The sequence below is a fragment of the Manis pentadactyla genome, chromosome 4 (genome assembly GCF_030020395.1).
Source record: "Manis pentadactyla isolate mManPen7 chromosome 4, mManPen7.hap1, whole genome shotgun sequence".
Taxonomy (NCBI): Eukaryota; Metazoa; Chordata; class Mammalia; order Pholidota; family Manidae; genus Manis; species Manis pentadactyla.
In genome coordinates, this window is record NC_080022.1 from 170,252,237 (window position 1) to 170,268,609 (window position 16,373).

General features: G+C 55.1%; 1 protein-coding gene across 6 annotated transcripts; it reads right to left on the reverse strand.

Annotated features, from left to right (window-relative positions):
- Positions 1 to 992: 992 nt before the first annotated feature.
- On the reverse strand, positions 993 to 12,084 carry HAP1 (huntingtin associated protein 1). 6 transcript variants are annotated; one of them, XM_057501484.1, is made up of 16 exons: positions 10,576 to 12,084; positions 9,419 to 10,030; positions 8,306 to 8,385; positions 7,791 to 7,907; positions 7,505 to 7,662; positions 7,188 to 7,291; positions 7,041 to 7,106; positions 5,620 to 5,750; positions 5,194 to 5,268; positions 4,693 to 4,917; positions 4,452 to 4,543; positions 4,132 to 4,170; positions 3,019 to 3,389; positions 2,449 to 2,655; positions 1,791 to 1,819; positions 993 to 1,756 (listed from the first exon to the last, which is right to left on the reverse strand). In XM_057501484.1, the coding sequence occupies exons 2-16, from the start codon at positions 9,882 to 9,884 to the stop codon at positions 1,517 to 1,519; spliced, it is 2,400 nt and encodes a 799-aa protein (XP_057357467.1). In that variant the 5' UTR covers positions 9,885 to 10,030; positions 10,576 to 12,084; the 3' UTR covers positions 993 to 1,516. The 6 variants fall into 6 exon arrangements, with proteins under 6 accessions (XP_057357467.1, XP_057357463.1, XP_057357462.1 ...); XM_057501480.1 differs by lacking the exon at positions 10,576 to 12,084 and having other exon boundaries at positions 4,452 to 4,522; positions 9,419 to 10,240; XM_057501479.1 differs by lacking the exon at positions 10,576 to 12,084 and having other exon boundaries at positions 9,419 to 10,232.
- Between the last annotated feature and the right edge of the window lie 4,289 nt (positions 12,085 to 16,373).

Genomic DNA, 16,373 nt, shown 5'->3' on the forward strand with positions numbered 1-16,373 from the left:
CCTGACTGGTCCAGAACTTGGAGGAGCAAGACTAGAACATCAGAGACACTTCTGGGGAAGATGGAAGTAGATGGATCTATGGAGAGGGCACAAAGTGTGTGCGTCTTCATGGCCCACAACAGTACCCAACCAAGGGCATCCACCTGAACAGCCAGGCAGACAGGATGGCTCGTCCAAGGGAGGTCAGCCAGACACAGTCTTAGGCCACCCCACGCTTGGGATAGCTGAAATAGGGTCTGTATATTGGTGTGTCTCAAACTTTGTCATGTGTGAATTGCCTGGGGACCTTGTCAATTAACATGCAGATTCTGACACTATAGCTCTGGGTGGATCTGAGGGTGCATTTCTGACAAATGCCCAGGAGATGTCAATGATGCCAGTCCACGGAACACACTTTGAGTTGCAAAGGGCCTCCCTTTCTCGCAGAACTCCCCAGTCAGAATAAGCCCCAGTTGCCTAAAACGCCCTTTCATCAGCCACCTCTGTTCTTAAGTCTCTGCTCCCCCAAACAGTGATTCCTGAGATTATCTTCCAACCAAACTACTTGTCTTCAAACACTATTCCAGATCTGAGGGGCCTCTTCCTGAAACAGTGGGTGACTCTCACCCCTCCTATGTCCTTGCAGCCGGTGCACAGGGTCAGATCCCTGGAGCAGAAAGGATCAGGGAAGGGAGTCTTTCTGAGCATGGGCTCTGGAAGCCCTCAGGCTTAGGTCCAAAGCCCAGCTCCACAACCAGAGGTTAGACGCTTGGGAGGGTGACTTAACCCACCTGGGCCAGTTTCAACATCTGACAACCATTTATCAGATCACCCACCACCCCATAAAGGTTTTGATAGGATTAGGTAATGTATTTAATAAAAGCCCTTGGCACATCACTCAATATCAGAGCCCATTCTCTCTCCACTTTGCCCTAGCAAAGTGCACACGTGCACACACACTCACACGTGTGCACACACTCATGCCCCATGCGAAAGACAAGTAGAGTCTGGGCCAGAGAGCATACAGGTCCTTTATTTCCTGCACCAGCACGTACACAGGCTGACAAAGTGACGGGAGAGTGCGAAGCCCTGCAAGGGAGCAAGGCAGGCTCCCATGGGGCTCCTGAGCCCCAGCCGCCAGCGGTTAATGAGCACAGGGTGGGAAAGGGCAGAATGCCGAGAAGGAAGCAGTGGGCACAAGGGAGGACAGTGGTGAGGGGTGAGGGGTGAGTGGGCCCTGGGCAGAGAGCCTGGACACTCACAGGCCACAGGCAGGGAGGTGGGGAGGCCCAAAGGCAGAGGGAATCCTCAACCACAGGTACAGACACTTCTGGTTACAAACAATAATTAGGGACTGAGAAGAAAGGGCCAAGAATGGGGGAAGAGGGCCAGGTCCCTAAAAGCCAGCAAGGACTTGGGAGCCACCCTTAATTTGGGGGTCAGTGGTGAAGGGCATATGGCTAGAAGGATACTCAGAATTCCTTCCTTCCTGCACCAGGGCCTGAGCCCTGCCCCAGCTCAGAGCTGGGTCTGGGAGCTAGTGGGCCTCCCCCTGGGCTTCTTGCGCCCCCAGGGCCACCACGTGATCCAGGCCCAGCAGCCACAGCTTTTGCACCAGCTGCAGAAGGACAGCTGGTTCCTTCAGCCTGTCCCAGAAAAGGGTGGAGCCTTGGGCCCTCAGGCTCTGGCCCAGGTTCATCAGGACAGAGGGTGGGCTGGGGACAGACAGGGGGTCCCATGTTGGAGGATGGGAAGGAGGGTCTGGGGTGGGTGGGGCCTGACCAGGCAGCAGGAGGGACTGTCTGTGGGGCCTCTGCAGGCTGCTGGGAAACAGCAAAGCCTGGAAGAGAAGGGGAGTGGGAGTGAACTGGGGCCTGAGGACCACAGGCCTGACCTGGACAGCGGGATGGGGCTGGGGCCTGGCCAGCTTTATCAGAGAGACACAGCCACTGCCGACAGCTATGCAGGCTGCCCACCACCCAGACACAGAGGTCGCCATTCGGTTTATACCTGCACGACCTTACATGGGAACCCTGACAAAGCCGCCCATCAGAGTGGGGACAGGCCAGATGTAATGGGGAGGCTACCAACAGATTATAAACTTCACAGCTGACCCAGCAGGCCAGGCAGGCACCAGGACAGGGACAGAGGGAGAGATGCCCAGTGATGAGAACAGGTTCAGATCTACTCTACCTATGTGACCTTGAACAAGTTAGTTAGCTCTCCCAACCTCAGTTTCCTCAATAACAAAAGGGGATAATACCACCTACCTACAGTGGGATGAAGATTAAAGGCAGTACTGCGTGTCTCTAAACCGTCATGAGATCTCCGTGAGCTCCTTGAAGGCAGGACTCACGCAGCCTAGCACGCGGGTACAGCTCTCCAGTTTTGGGGTTTGTAGCTGGGGAGAGGACACCCTGACCCACCCCCTACCACCCTGTAGGAGACCCTAGCCCACCTCAGACTCACCCAGGGGACTGGTCCAACTGTGGCCCTTGCTGGTGGAGGCCTTTGTCCCAAAGGCCTGGGTGGCCCCAGAAGGCCCCTCTTCCTCCCTGGCCCTGTCCTCCTCCAGCCTCTGAAAGTCCCGGGTTGGCACCCAGGGCTGCTGCTCCACGCCCCTGCCCCCCATGTTTGTTCTGGCCTGCTGCTGCCATGGCTGCATGGTTGGGGAGCCTTGGGGAGGGGGGAGATGGGGGTGGGGAAGGGGAAGAGGCAGGCAGAGACAGCGGGCTGAGGCGCAGTGGGGGGCTACAGTCCCAGGCCCTGACCTCAGCCCAGGCCCCAGGAGAAGGGAGGGTGGAGATCTGGAAGCCTGTGCAAATCCCACACGAATAGGCACTGGGGCTGCAGTTCCCACCGAGGGAACGTGAGGCGCCTGTGCGAACGATACGCAAAGCCCATGCAAACAGCACATTGGGTGGGGCCAGGCTGGGGTAAGTGAGCACTTGCAGGGCTCACCTACCCTGACCTCTCATCGGCTTGACGATCTGCAGCTTGTCCAGCTGGTGGGAGGGAGGCCCCGATGGGAGCACTCACCTTTCTGGAGCGTCTTCTGCCTCAGTTGCTGCCTGTAATGGGTGTCCTGCCAGTTGGCCAGTTGCTGGAGGACATACTTCATGTCCAGGTGGGAGGAGCCCAAGCCACCGGCCTCCAGGGCTGAGGCCACCACGTGCGTCCGCGTTGCCTCATCCACCTCTGGCTCCACCTCTTCCCAGGCCTCAGCCTCCTCGGACACTAGCTCTGCCTCTTCTGTCACCCCTTCCTCAGCCAGCACCACCTCTTCTGTGGCCCACAGCTCCTCCTCTGGCATGAAATCTTCCACCACAAAATCCTCTGCTGGCATCAACCCCTTCTCAGCCTCGATCCCCTGTTCCTGCTCTTGCTCCTCACTGTGGTGCAGCTCACATCTGGCCAGGGAGACAGGAAAGTCTTTCCACGCCCCCAAAAGACAGCCCCAGCCAGAGCCCCCAGCCCCCATCTTCTGTTCCCCTGGGGCATCTCCAGTCGCTGGGGCTGAGGCACTGTCCTGCCTTCCTCCCCATCCACACACAGACCCTGATGGTTACTCCCCCGTTCTGTCTCAGCCAGGGAAAAGCAGAGCTGGGTACCAGCCTCAAGGCTCCAAACACCCAGCCCATGGCCACCGACACTCATGGGCCCTGCCTCCCCCAAGGACCTGCCACTCTGCTGCACAGAACGGACCGGCAGGGATATGTCCCCTCTGCCCCCTTCTTCCTTGTTTAACCTTCACAGCGCATCCCACAGCCAGTTGCCATAGGAACAAATCCACTTTAGAAAGGCTCAGACAGGCCAAGTGACTTGCCCAAAAACACACAGCCAGTAAAGGGATCAAGCTGGGACTCAGTCCCAGATGTTCCCAGGTCCTACGCCAGGGCTCATTCACCTCTCAGACAACGGTCAGGGGAAAGGAAGGCTTCGGTCCCCACATGGAACATCCTTAAATCAGATGGCCCCTAAGGGGCAAGATCTGAAGGAAAAGGGGGGTAGCCTTTCCAGAACCCCTCTCAGTCCAGCTGGCCCCAGAGAGCAGGGCCTCCTCCAAGGTTGCGGGTCACAGAACTGGCTGCAGGGAGTTGTCTGGCTGCTGAGAAGTAAGGGCAGGTGGCAGGGAGCCCCTGGCCAGCTTACCCCAGGCCTGACACCTCCTCTGTGGTCCTTTCACAATTCCTTCAACAGAGAAAAAGGCCTGCACTGTCCCAAAGCAACAATGGCTGAAACTGCACAGTTCCTGGGACCCCAACATGCAAGAAAACTCCCAGGGAGAAATGATAGTCCCAGGCCACATGGGGAGAGAAAAGAGTGCCAAGTGGAGGCCTGGAGGCCTGCAGGAGGAGGCATGCCACAAGCAAAGAAGGTGAGAAGCATGAGGGGTGATCTTCTCCCCACTGAAGGAAAGGTAAGGGTTAGGGTGGGTAAGGCGAGGGTCAGGGGGTCCCAGCAGCACACACCTTTCCATAAAAAACACAGGGTCTGAGATAATCCTCCTTATGGACATTCTCAGCTCTTCGGCCAGGGTCTCCTGGAAGCCAGGAAGTGCCTCCTACAGTGGAGAAGGGGGACACTACCAGGGGATCCCCACAGAGCCCCCACCCATACTTGTGGGCACAAAGAGACGGAGGGCAGGACCCGACCAGCAGGGTTGAGACACAGGCACCCAGAATGGAGGGCAGGCCGCCAGGGGGTCCTCACCAGAGGTACAGTGTATGCACAGTGGGTGACAGAGCCGCTGGACACCGGGGCTTGCTGGCGGAGGGTCTTCACCTCCTCCTGGGCCTCAATCAGCATGCCTCCACACTCCGTGTACTTCGCCCGCAGGTCCTGCAGCTGGGAGCCCGCCCACAGTTTCTGTTGGGAACCAGGCATGCCCAGCAGCGAGCCGTGCCTGCTCTCCCCAGGGGGGCCAGGAAGCCTGGGCTAAGAGGCAAGAAGCCCAGACTCTAAACCCACATAACGACATGCAGGGGGACGCTGGGCAGGTCCCTGGACTCCACTTCTCTCAGACCCCCAACTGAACTGCTACCTGCCAGGCCCTGTGCCAGATACTGAGGGCACAGGAAGGGACAGAACCAGGCCGTAATGCAAGAAGCCCATCCTCCCAGGAGAGTCGGGTGGCTGACCAAGCGCCTCGGGTTGTCCACTCCAGGCCAGGGGCTCTCAAGGGCCAGGGAAGGAGTCCAAGGGGAGCCTCACCTCATCCTGGAGCTGCATCTGGATTTCTTTCTCTGAAGCCAGCTGCTGCTGCAACTTCTTGGTCTCAGCCCCATACTGGAAGGACCCAAGCCCCATAAGCCCCACCCAAGGCCTCCCCACCATGCACTCCCCACTTCCAGCAAGTCTTCCCAGGCACATCAGTGGGTCTTTGGCAGCCCTCTAAGTAAGAAGTCACGTGGAATAGGCCAGATAAAGTGGGGGAGTCATGGGACCCTGTTCCCCCGTTGGAACAATGACTGTACAGGATGCAGGCTCTCTGAGGTCTCCTCCAACTCGGACCAGCAGAGAGAGGGACCTCAGGCGTGGCTGAGCAGAGAGCTCCATGAAGTGGAAGCAGGAAGAAGGGGGCTTGAGCCCCCTGGGGTGATGACAGGAGGAGGGAACCCCGCACACACCCTAACGCACCAGCTGGCAGCGCTGCTGCAGCTTCAGGACCTGGGTCCGCAGCTGGGTGACCTCCCTCTGCTGCCGGTCATGGTTCTCCATCCTGAGCGCCAGCACCTCCGACAGCTCAGCCATCTGCTGGCTGGCCTCCGCTGGGGAGAAGTGAGGAGAGGTCAGCCCTGGCTCCCCTAGCTTTCAGGGACCAGTTATGGCCCTCATGGGTGCTTTTGTCCACCCACACCCTCAGCTCCTGCAGAGCACCCTTGGGTTCCCCAGGGCTCAGCATCCCTCACTCAGGTCTGCCCTTCAGTAAACGTTTATTGATTGACACGAAGAAGGGCACTGGGTGAGCAGTGAGCCCACACCGAGCTCAAGTCTAGGGGAAGGAGATCACAGCAGTGCGTACTGTGGGCTGTGATGGGCAAGCATAAAGGGCATGCCGGGACCATAGCTGTGGCACCCAGCCGGGCCTGGCAAGGTCTGCGAAGGTAAGACCTCTGCAGGGGCAAGTGGGGTCAGGCCAGGCGGAGGGGAAAGCCTGGTGAGGCAGGTGTGGAGGGGACAGGCAGGAGCACAGTCACTGACGTTGGGAGGGAGTGGTTGGGGCAGCCAGCAGGACCAGGATCACACTGCCTGGGGCAGGGGGCTTATTCTTTGGCTGATGAGAAACTAACATGGGGTTTTAGGCAGAGGAGTGACATGATCAAATTTGGTTTTACAAAACTCTTTTGGGCTGTGTGAGGAAGGACCTGGAAGGGCAGAAGTGGAGGCAGGGAGACCAGGTAAGAGGTGGCCTGGGCTAGAGGCTGTGAGGGTGGGAAAGAGGAAGACTTGAGCCTTTCCTAGGAGGCCGAGGCAAAGGAGCTTGGGGGCTGACTCCCACACCAGAGACCTGGGGACCCAGGCGGCCATTCAGGGAGTTCAGGAGCCCAGAGGGAAGGAAAATCAGGTCTGGGGTAAGCAGAGCAGCAGGAGCTCAGCTGTTGCCACCTTGCATCTGTGTCTCACCAGCTACAGTTGAGCTCCTGAGAAACAAATGCCTCTTCAGAGCTGCACAAGGCCAGGCAGGACTCTGAATTGCCCCGGCCCCAGCACCTCAGGGTGTCTGGTCTCTGGCACACAGCTCCCTCCCTTCCTCACTTCCAACACCCTCCTTCCACCTGTCCCAAATCACAACAGGAGACAGGTTTACAGAAGACCGACAGCTTCCGTATGGCTCTCTGCAGTGGGCACAAAGCATTTTCTCGGCTGTGCCTCTGGAGAGGACAGCAGAAGCAGAATTATTAAGCCCCATTCTAAAGGGGTCGAGGAACTTGTCCAAGCTCACACAGCTAGGAAGTGCCCAAGTAGGAACTTGAAGTCGGGTCTCCAGACTCCAAGTCCTGAGTTCCTTCCTCTGCTCCTTGGGACAGCCTTCTACCCCAAGTTACAACTTCACGTACAAAATTGCTCCACACAATCCAGAATGAGCATCTGCTCCTCCTCCTCAAGGGCATCCAGGTGAGAGGCCTGGAGGGAGGGAGAAAGGAAGGGCCAGGGAAGTGAACACCGCCCTGCCCGCAGGCGCACCCTCTTCCCCATCCTCACCTCCTCTCGCAGCTGATGGTTCTCCTCCTTCAGCAGCCTCAGCTGCTCCTGCAGGGCTCCCAGCTGTGGGCAGTGGTGCCCTGACTTCACCTCTGTCAGAGGGCTCCTAGGGGAGGGAGCGATGGGTGGCAGGGCACAGAAGATGGAGGGCCCGGTTCCAAGCCCCAGCACAGCTTACTCGCCTCCCCCAGACTAAGTGTGCTGGTTTCAATTAGCCCAGCAGCCCTGCTGGCCGGTACACAGTCTGGGCCCCTGCTTGCCAACAAGGCACGTGATGCTCAGAGAAGGTGCTGCCCAGGTACTGAGGCAGGACACTCACGGCTCAGGGGGCTCATAGGGACGGCCATACTGATGCTCTTCCTCCTCCTCTTCCTCCTCCTCCTCCGCCTCCTCTTCCTCCTCCTCCTCCTCGTCAGAGTCCGAGTAGAGCTGAAGGAGGTCATCCCGCAAGCTCACCTGCTGTCTGAGCTGTAAAATCTGGCAGTGGGGGAGAGGAGTGCTGGGTCAGGACACAGGCTGGGCAGGTGTAGGAGGGCCTGGCTCGAGGGGGACGTAGGTGGGTGTGAGGCGGCACACCCCACTCCCCCTCCTCTCCACCCAGTTACCTCTTCCCCAGCCGAGCCCAGCATGGCTTCCAGCTCGCTGTTCTCCTCCATCAGAACACTGTTCTGTTTCACTAGGGACTGGCCAATGCGAGCCGCCGTGCTCAGGTCCCGCTCTCTCTGCAGAGGGAGCCCTATCAATGAGGAACACTTTCCTGCTTTCAGATAGATAGGTGGGAGAAGCTAGGGGGTACAACGGTGTCAAAGGGAAGCTAGGCTACCAGGGGAACCCTCCCATCCCCTAATTCTCCAGACAAGTCTGCCTTTAACCCACTGTGGGGCTTGACTCAGTTTCTCCTTATGGAAAAGAGCAAATCAGACAAGATGGTTCTAAAAGCTCTTCCCACCTGGACTCTCATATATACCAGCCTCTGGGGCCATATAAGAGTTTGGCCCATATAAGATCCCAGAGAAGTGATCAGGCAGGAGATAGACCAGACTCCTATTCCTACAGGGCAGAGTTAATGCAGGGGCCTGGCTAAGGCTTGGGCTGGCTCTGGGAGGGAGGCAGCACACACCTCCTCTAGCAAATTTAACATCACTTTGACATCTTCTTGGGTGACCTTCTTGGCTGGCAGCGGTCTATCAGGACACAGTGCTGAAAGAGGAGGTGGGGCAGCCAGGTCAGGAAAAATGGGACATATGCCACCCCACATCCCACTGTCAGCTTTCCCCCAACAAGCGTCACCAGTGAGGGAGGAGACTGAGCTCCCTTCCTGCCCAAGCATCCTCTCCATACTCCCCAGTTCTCAGCAGTCCCTCCACTGCTCCCAGGGCCAAATGGGCTCATTTTTTTTTTCTGGAGGCAACTGGTTGAAATAAGATCATAGTTGTCCAGGCTCAGCTGGAACAGGGTTCTCAGGACGTCAGGATCCCTGGTGCCTAGGAGAATTCAGGCAGCTAGTGGAACTATAGCCCCACAGACTGACGCATCACCCCTTACCCCAAGGGCAGTATTGGCCAGCTCACTGGAGCCTCATGGGTCCATAAAAACAGATGCAGTCACCCACCCTGCACCTGCTGCATGTTGAGAGAAGAAGGGGAAGAGACTTTTCCAGCACTGTAGGGGCCACCTGAGCCTCTAGATCCAGTTCAGAGATCTCGGGAGACCCAGGAGAGGATGCGAGGAAAGAGGAAGGGAAGAAGCCTGAGGCCCTTCGCATCCCCAGGCTGGGGAAGGCCCGACCTTGACGCCCCACCCCACGAGGGCCAGGAGGTTGGGAAAACTTCCCCCTCGGCCCACCCACCACCCCACTGCCCTCTCGGGGGGCCAGCGCCGGCTCCGAGCGCTCCGAGCAGCGCCCTCCCGCAGCCCCCGCCCCTCTCCTGGCACTGCGGTAGATCCGGGAGGGGGGCACCGAGAGCGCGCAGATCTGCCGCAGCAACAGGCGCGCAGAGCCGGGCGGGAAGCGCGCGGGCCCCAGAACCCGACCCACGGATAGAAATCGATAGAAGGAGAGAAAGAGATGGGAAGAGGCCACCGGACAGGCACCGCAAACAGTGGCATCGCGAGTGGGTGCTGAAGTGGGACGGAGTGCCCGGCAGGGCTGGGCGCCTGGACCCGACGGGTTCACCTCCCCGCTGGAACTGCCCTAGTCCCACCTGCTCCGGGGTCCTGGGACCCAGTTTACCTTCTCCCAGCTCCCGAATAAAGGCAGCGCGCTCGGGGCCCGACTCCCCGGGCCGTCGGCCTATGTAGGCGGCCGGCGTCTTCCAGATGCCCGCCGCCTTTCCAATCCCTAGGCCAGTGGCCCGGGGACCAAAGCGCCCTTGGAATATGAAACGGGTCCACGGCGCATCCGAGTTGCGGTGCACGGACTGGGCAGTCCGTCCCCAGAATGCGGACGCTCGCTGGACTCCTGCCTCCGACCCAGGTTCGGAGGCCCGGCGAGCTCTGGCTGGGGGTCGCGAGACTGATGAGGATCCGGATCCTGCTCCCTGTCCAGTAGCCGGTGGCTGCGCAGGGGCGGGTTCAGGCTCCGCGGAGGGCTTCGGAGCGGGATCGGCTGCGGGAGGGGGCGTGGGGGTGACCGCCGCTGGGTGCCCGGGTCCGGGCGGGGTCCCAGCGCAGGCCCGCCCCGACTCTTTCGGGCGCATCCTGAGTCCGCAGTCGGCTGCCGCAGCCAGGCGTTTATAACCTGCGCCTGTGGCTGGCGCCCGCCAGGTCGAACCACACGCGGGAAGGGGCAGCCGAGGGGCAAACAGTGGTGCCAGGAACCGGAGGCCGCGCGGGAGAGGGGTCACTGGTGGCGGAGCAAAGTGCAAAAATAAGAGAAGAGCAAGGAAGCGCCGAGTGGAGGTTCCAGATGGTTCTGTGGGCTTGGGTTCCGAGTGCGGGGCTCCTCCTCCCCTCTCCACCTCCGGGGAATGGTTCTGCCCAAAGCCTCCGCTCCTGGGGATTGGGGTGCAGGACTGGGAGGTCCCTAGCTGTGGGCACCCCTCACCCTCCGCTCCAGCCCGGGGGTTTCGGCTGCCTCCCCTGGATTTGATCTGTGGCTTTCCCCGTTGGCTAAGAGATAAATCCAAACTCCAGGGCGGTTTCAAAGCGCTGCCCAGCCTGGCGCGTCCCATCTGACCCTCGCACTCACACCCCCGTGCTGGAACCGCTCCACAGCCCCCTTTCTGATTTCTTAATTCGTCTTACTGACTTCCCTTGCGCTTTACCTCCAGCCCTCATTTACTTGCCCACCTCCTTCCCCCCTGGCAAACACCTGTTCTTCCGGGAGACCCCGCCTAGCCGTCTCCCCGTGAAGCCTCCTCCGACCCTGTTCCCCACCGTCCCCCTTACCCGATCGCCGTGGCAGTGTCCCTGTCTCCGAGGCCAGACCTGAGCCCCTTCAGCGCAGGGAGCGTGTGCGTCAGAGCTCAACGGGGGACAGGATACCTGCGAGGGCCACCGTAAGTCCTGAATGAACTGTGGGGCCATTTCCGTGCCTGTGGACTGAGGAATGTACAGGCCAAAAGGAGAGGGCTGTGGCACTGATTTGTTTAAAGCCTTGGGATCATTCTGGGTGCTCCAAGTTCCTTCTCTTCAATACCCAATCGAACCATCAAGTTCTGCTTAATTTACCTTCTAAATATCTCTCAAATGTGCCCTGTCCCCTACAGCCCTGCTGCTGTTGAGGCTTCATCCTCTCCTAGATTATTGTGATGCTCCCCCGTCCCTCTCCTCCCCCTCCACATGATCCTCCATCCCATGGCTCTCACTCGTGCTCCTATCTACGTTAAGGAATTCCAGAAGCTTCTCTTCCCCGCAGCCATCACCGCTCCAAGTCTGAGCCCGGAACAAGGGCTGCATCTGGGACAGAGGTGCCCAGTACTGACAACGTGCCTGGAGGGCCAGGTGTCCTTGACACAGCGTGGAATAGCAGACACAACCCAAGAAGAGGGCTCAGAGTGTCCCGTCCATCAGCTTTCCAGTGGAGAAACACTGTGATTAATAAGAATGTTTCCTTTTATCTGGGTTCACTCATTCGTGTCACAAATATTTATTGAGTGCCCACTATATATACCAGGCACTGTGCTAGATAGACTCTCAGGCTACAGCAGGGAACAAGAGAAACTAGATCCCAGATCTTCTGGACTTCAGAGTCTAAAAAGGAAGACAGATAAGCAAGAAGACAAGTTAGATAATTACACAGTGTGGTGAGTTCTCTGAAAGAAACAGACAAAGAGCTATGATTGAGAGAAGTGGAAAGTACCTATCTGACAAGGTGCTCTAGGTGGGTGGGAGCAGAGAAATGAATCCAGTAATATTTTGCATTTTAGCCCACATTACATTGGGTGTTTGTATTTCAACAGATGAATGGGGGGGCATAAACATTTAATCTATAACATCCTTGTCACTTAAAAAAAAATAACAGCTGTATAATTCTCATACGATAAAAATCACCATTTAAAAGTGTCCAACCCATGGTTTCTAATATATTCATAGAGTTGTGCAACCATGTAATCTAATATCAGAACTTTTTTTATCACCTTCCCCAGCAAAAACCACGATGTTCACTAGAAATGACCCCGTCTCTCCCCCACTGCTGCTCCCCAGGCCCTGGGAGCCACTTTCTGTCACTTTAGATTTGTGATTTTAAATGTTCTAGCAGTTCTAACCGCTGTATTTAAAAATCTTACTTTTTTAAACTTAAGAAGTGAATGATATAGAATTTAAGTACGTGTAAACAATGGCACTTAAATCAAAAGAAGGTTGAATACAGTTAAATTCTCCTAATGTAAGTAAGGCATTTGCATTGTCTGGAAAAAAGGTAAAGTATCAACCAAATAAGAATTGTTTGGTCAGGACTATATGTTGTGACCTCTAGGCTTACCACTAAAATAATAATAAAGGAGCATGCAACTTTCAAGTCCAAAAAAAAGAAGTGAATGAATTGTGCTCAGTGAAATAAGCCAGGTGGAGAAAGACAGTACCAAATGATTTCACTCATCTGTGGAGTATAAGAACAAAGCAAAAACTGAAGGAACAAAGCAGCAGCAGACCCACAGAACCCAAGAATGGACTAACAGTTGCCAAAGGGAAAGGGACTGGGGAGGGTGGGTGGGAAGGGAGGGAGAAGGGGAATAAGGGGCATTAGGATTAGCACACATAATGTAGGGGGGACACAGGGAAGGCAGTATAGCACAGAGAAGACTAGTGACACTCTAGCATCTTACTACACTGATGGACAGTGACTGCACTGGGGTATGTGGGGGGACTTGGTAATGGGGGGAATGTAGTAACCACAGTGTTGTTCATGTGAAACCTTCATAAGATTGTATATCAATGATACCTTAATTTTAAAAAGTGAATGAAATTAGTTTTAATAATCATCTTATTTAACCCAATATCTCCAAAATAGTATCACTTCAACATGTAATCAACATTAAAAAATTACTAACAAGACTATACTTTTTATACTAAATCCAGAGTGCATTTTATACTTACAGCACATCTCAACTTGTACTAGCATTCATTCTTATCTTTTTCTTCCCTAAATGTAACTTGTCTTTTTTCCTTGCATGCTTTCAAATTTTTTCTCTTTTTCACTGGCTTTCCACAATTTGATCATCATGGGGTTCTCTTATCCTTTTTAGGGTTCACTGAGCTTTTTAGATCTGTGGATGTATAGCTTTCATCAAAATTTGGAAATGTTTCAACTTTCATTTCTTTAAATATTTTTTCTGCATCCCCCCGCCTTTCTGGAATTTCAATTACATGTATATTAGACCACTTGATATTGAACCACATGGCATTGAGGCTCTGTTTTTGTTGGGTTTGTTTGTTTATTTGTTTGTTTTGGAGCTTTTTTTCCCCAGCCTTTTCCTCTCTGTCATAGAGTTTTTGGGGTTTTTATTGTTTATCTTTACATCCACTGATCTTGTCTCTTAGTCTCCTTTTAAACCACCCAGTAACTTTTTCATTTCTGATCATGTATTTTTCAGCTCTAGATATTCCATTTGGTCCTTGTTTGTATCTTCCATTTCTCTTCTCATGCTCACATTTTCCTTTAAATCTTGTGCTTAGCTACAATAGCTTTTTAGAAGTCCTTCTCCACCATCATCTCAGTCATTTGTAGGTCTGTTACTATTGACTGATTATTCTCCTGATTGCAGGTCATATTTTCTGCTTCTTTGCATGTCGAGTAATCTTTTGAATGCTAGACACTGTGATTGTTCCATTGCTGAGCTGCTGGATTTTGTGGTCTTCCTTTGTTGAGTTTCATGTTTCCAGGCAACTAAGTTATTGTGGGTCAGCTTGATCCTCTCGAGGTGTGTTTTTAAAGCTTTGTGGGCAGAGAAAAGGATCTAGAAGGGTCTTGAGGGATATTTCAGCCCTGTTACTAAGGAGTGGTACTTCTGGAGTCTCTACGAAATGCCCCAAACATTCAGTGAGGACTCTCCTTGCTGGCTGGTCTGAACTTGAACGTTTCCCAGCACTGTGTGCATTCTGGGAATTCCTCAGCTTACAGGTTCCTGGTAGGTGTTCTTTCCCCAGTAAATTGAATCTCGCCCTACACACCTACACACCTACAGCTTAGTATTCAACCAAAAACTCGAGAGTATTCCTCTGTAGATTTCTGGAACTTATTCTCTGGGAAAATCTGTTTCACAAACTCCAGCCTCCCTGGACTCTGACCTCTATCTCTACAAATCAGTGAGACACCAGGGTCTGCTTGGGTTCCGCCTCTGAGTTGCCCTCAGGAAACTGCCTCTGGACAGAAAGTTGGGGTGATCATAGGGCTCCTCTTATTTGTTTCTCTCCAAGACCACAGTCCCGTGATGTCTTTTGTCCAATGCCTTTAAACAGTTGTTTCACAGATTTTATCCAGTTTTCTACTTGTTTTCAGCAGAAGGGAAATGGTACCAGTTGTAGCATCTATTTAGATAGAAGACAAATTAGAAGTCTGTTCTGAAGGTAAAGCCATAGGACTTGCTGATGGACTGGATGAAGGATGTGAAGCAAAGAGAGGCATCAAGGGACTCTAGTTGTTCAAGCCTGAAAAAGCCACCAGATGCCAAGCTGAGGAAAACTAAGCGAAGGCCAGCTTTGGTGGAGAAAATGAGGAGTTCTGTTTTAGACAAATTAACTCTGAAGTGCTTATTAAGTATCCAAATGGAAATGTCAGGCAGACAATTGGATATAAAATCTGAGTGTAGGGGAGAGATGGGGGCTGGAGATTTAAATCTAGGACTCATTGCCCTATAATGATCATTTAAAGCTATGGGACTAGGGGAGACCCCTGAGGGACTGAGAGTGGAGATGACCCCTGTTTAAGTGCTGATGAAAATGTTCCAGCAGGGAGAAAACTGATGTAGAAGACAGAGCCCTACACTAGAAGGCGTACTTCTGGGAATAAAGGAACCCTGGTAACCAAATCCATTCTCAGCGCTCAAGCATGCATGTCTTCATGGTTGCCTTGTCAGCAAAAAGTTTGAAGGGGATGGAACTTAACTCTAGGGTTTGCTGGGGATAGTGAGGTTAAACCCCAGAAATGGCCATGACAGGGCCACCTGTCCAGACCCCCTGAGGCTGCGGTTCTGCAGTTCTGCCAAGTGCCTCCCTTACCAGCCTTCAGTTTCCAGAATAGTCTCGCTGTGTCTTAGACATCTCTGCAGCTCCAACACCAAGCACAGAATGTACTTGTACACAAGTAGTAGGACAGGTAGTAGGGGCCCATTCAGTTCCTGCTGTCTAGATGCTCACTGAATTGGATTATCCTTTCCCATGAGAAAGCAGCCCTGAGGCCCCTGCAAAGTTTGGGTAAAGAAGAAGAGAAGAAAGTGGATGGAGAAGACAGAGAAGAAGGGAACCCTACAGGCTCCCCACTGATCTCACCCTCTAGGGTCCCGGCACCGGCACCCAGCAACTCTAGCCGCAGCCACCAGAGGGCAGTGCCAGCCCACATACCACCGCCCCCAGCCCCAGCTCCCTCACTGGTGGGATCAGTCACCCCACAGAAGCAGCAGAGCAGGGATTGTGACTCCATTTTACAGACAAGGAAACCAAGGCTCAGACCCCTAGCCACCCCACAAGTAAGCGTTTTGTCCTGACTGATAGGTGACTGCCAGCTTCCAGGGCTGCCCTGGAGACCCAGCAGGCACCTCTCCAGTGGTGTCCTTCAGTCTGTTCCCCTCCCCACCCTGCTGCTGCTCTGACCCAAAAGGTCAGCCAGGCTGAGACCCTAGGCCTCCTGCCCTCCCTCCCAGTATGACCCTGTGACCCCTACTGGACCAGACAGAGGACAGGAGGGGCACACTACCCACGAGGCTGTACTGCCAAGCACACTCCCCACCACAGCCCTGAACTCAGGCAGCTCACACCTGGCTCAGGCCACCTTCCCTAGCCTGACCCTGGGAAGAGGACGTGGGACAGGGCGCTCCATGGCAAGAGCCCCCGAGGGTCAGTGCCTGGGATCTGGACAGCGTCAGGCGCCAGGACCACTTTCTTATCAGCCTGAGGAGCAGGATGGAGGCGGTGCTCTGGACTTGGGGTGGGGAGTCTCCCTACCCCCGCCCCCACTCCTGCAGGCCTCAGGGGAGCCCCCATCCTATCCCAGCCCCTCTTCCTCACCAGCACCCAGGACTCTTCCCAGGACGCCAGCCAGACTCCTGGGACAGGAGCCTCTCTAAGTTTCCTCCCTGGCATGGGTGAGGACGCAGGGCTGCCCTGGGAGTCTGAGCCCCTCAGCCGGCTGTCTTCTGGTTTCTAGGGCCCCCTGCTGGCCAGGACAGGGAAGGGAGAAAAGCAAAGAGGGCAGAGGGGAAGTTCCGGGTGATGGGGAGGGGCTGCAGCGGGGATGGCCCGGATCCTGGGGAGTGAGCCATTTCCTCCTCTCGGAACCCCACCATGCCCTCTCCAACCTGGGGGTTCTTGTCCTACTGGAACGCTGCCACCCACACAGCCTGCGGTCTCACTCCCGCTCATCTCTGCCCTCCTGAGGCTGGCCTCCTCCTCTGGGAAGCCCTCCCTGCTCCCAGATCTGGGTGTCTCCTTATTCTACCCTCCCCTGCTTCTCACTCTGCACAATGTGAGATTCTGTTACCTACAAGGTGAATGTTTAAACAATGAGGATAGTGTCAGCCTGCCCACTTCTG

Coding starts and splice junctions, on each gene's coding strand:
- HAP1 (XM_057501484.1), bottom strand. CDS start 9,884: ATGCGCCCGAAAGAGTCGGGGCGGGCCTGCGCTGGGACCCCGCCCGGA. Junction 5,269..5,619: donor TGCAGCAGCGCTGCCAGCTG/GTGCGTTAGGGT, acceptor GGGTCCTTCCAG/TATGGGGCTGAGACCAAGAA. Junction 1,757..1,790: donor TTTCCCAGCAGCCTGCAGAG/GCCCCACAGACA, acceptor CTGCCTGGTCAG/GCCCCACCCACCCCAGACCC.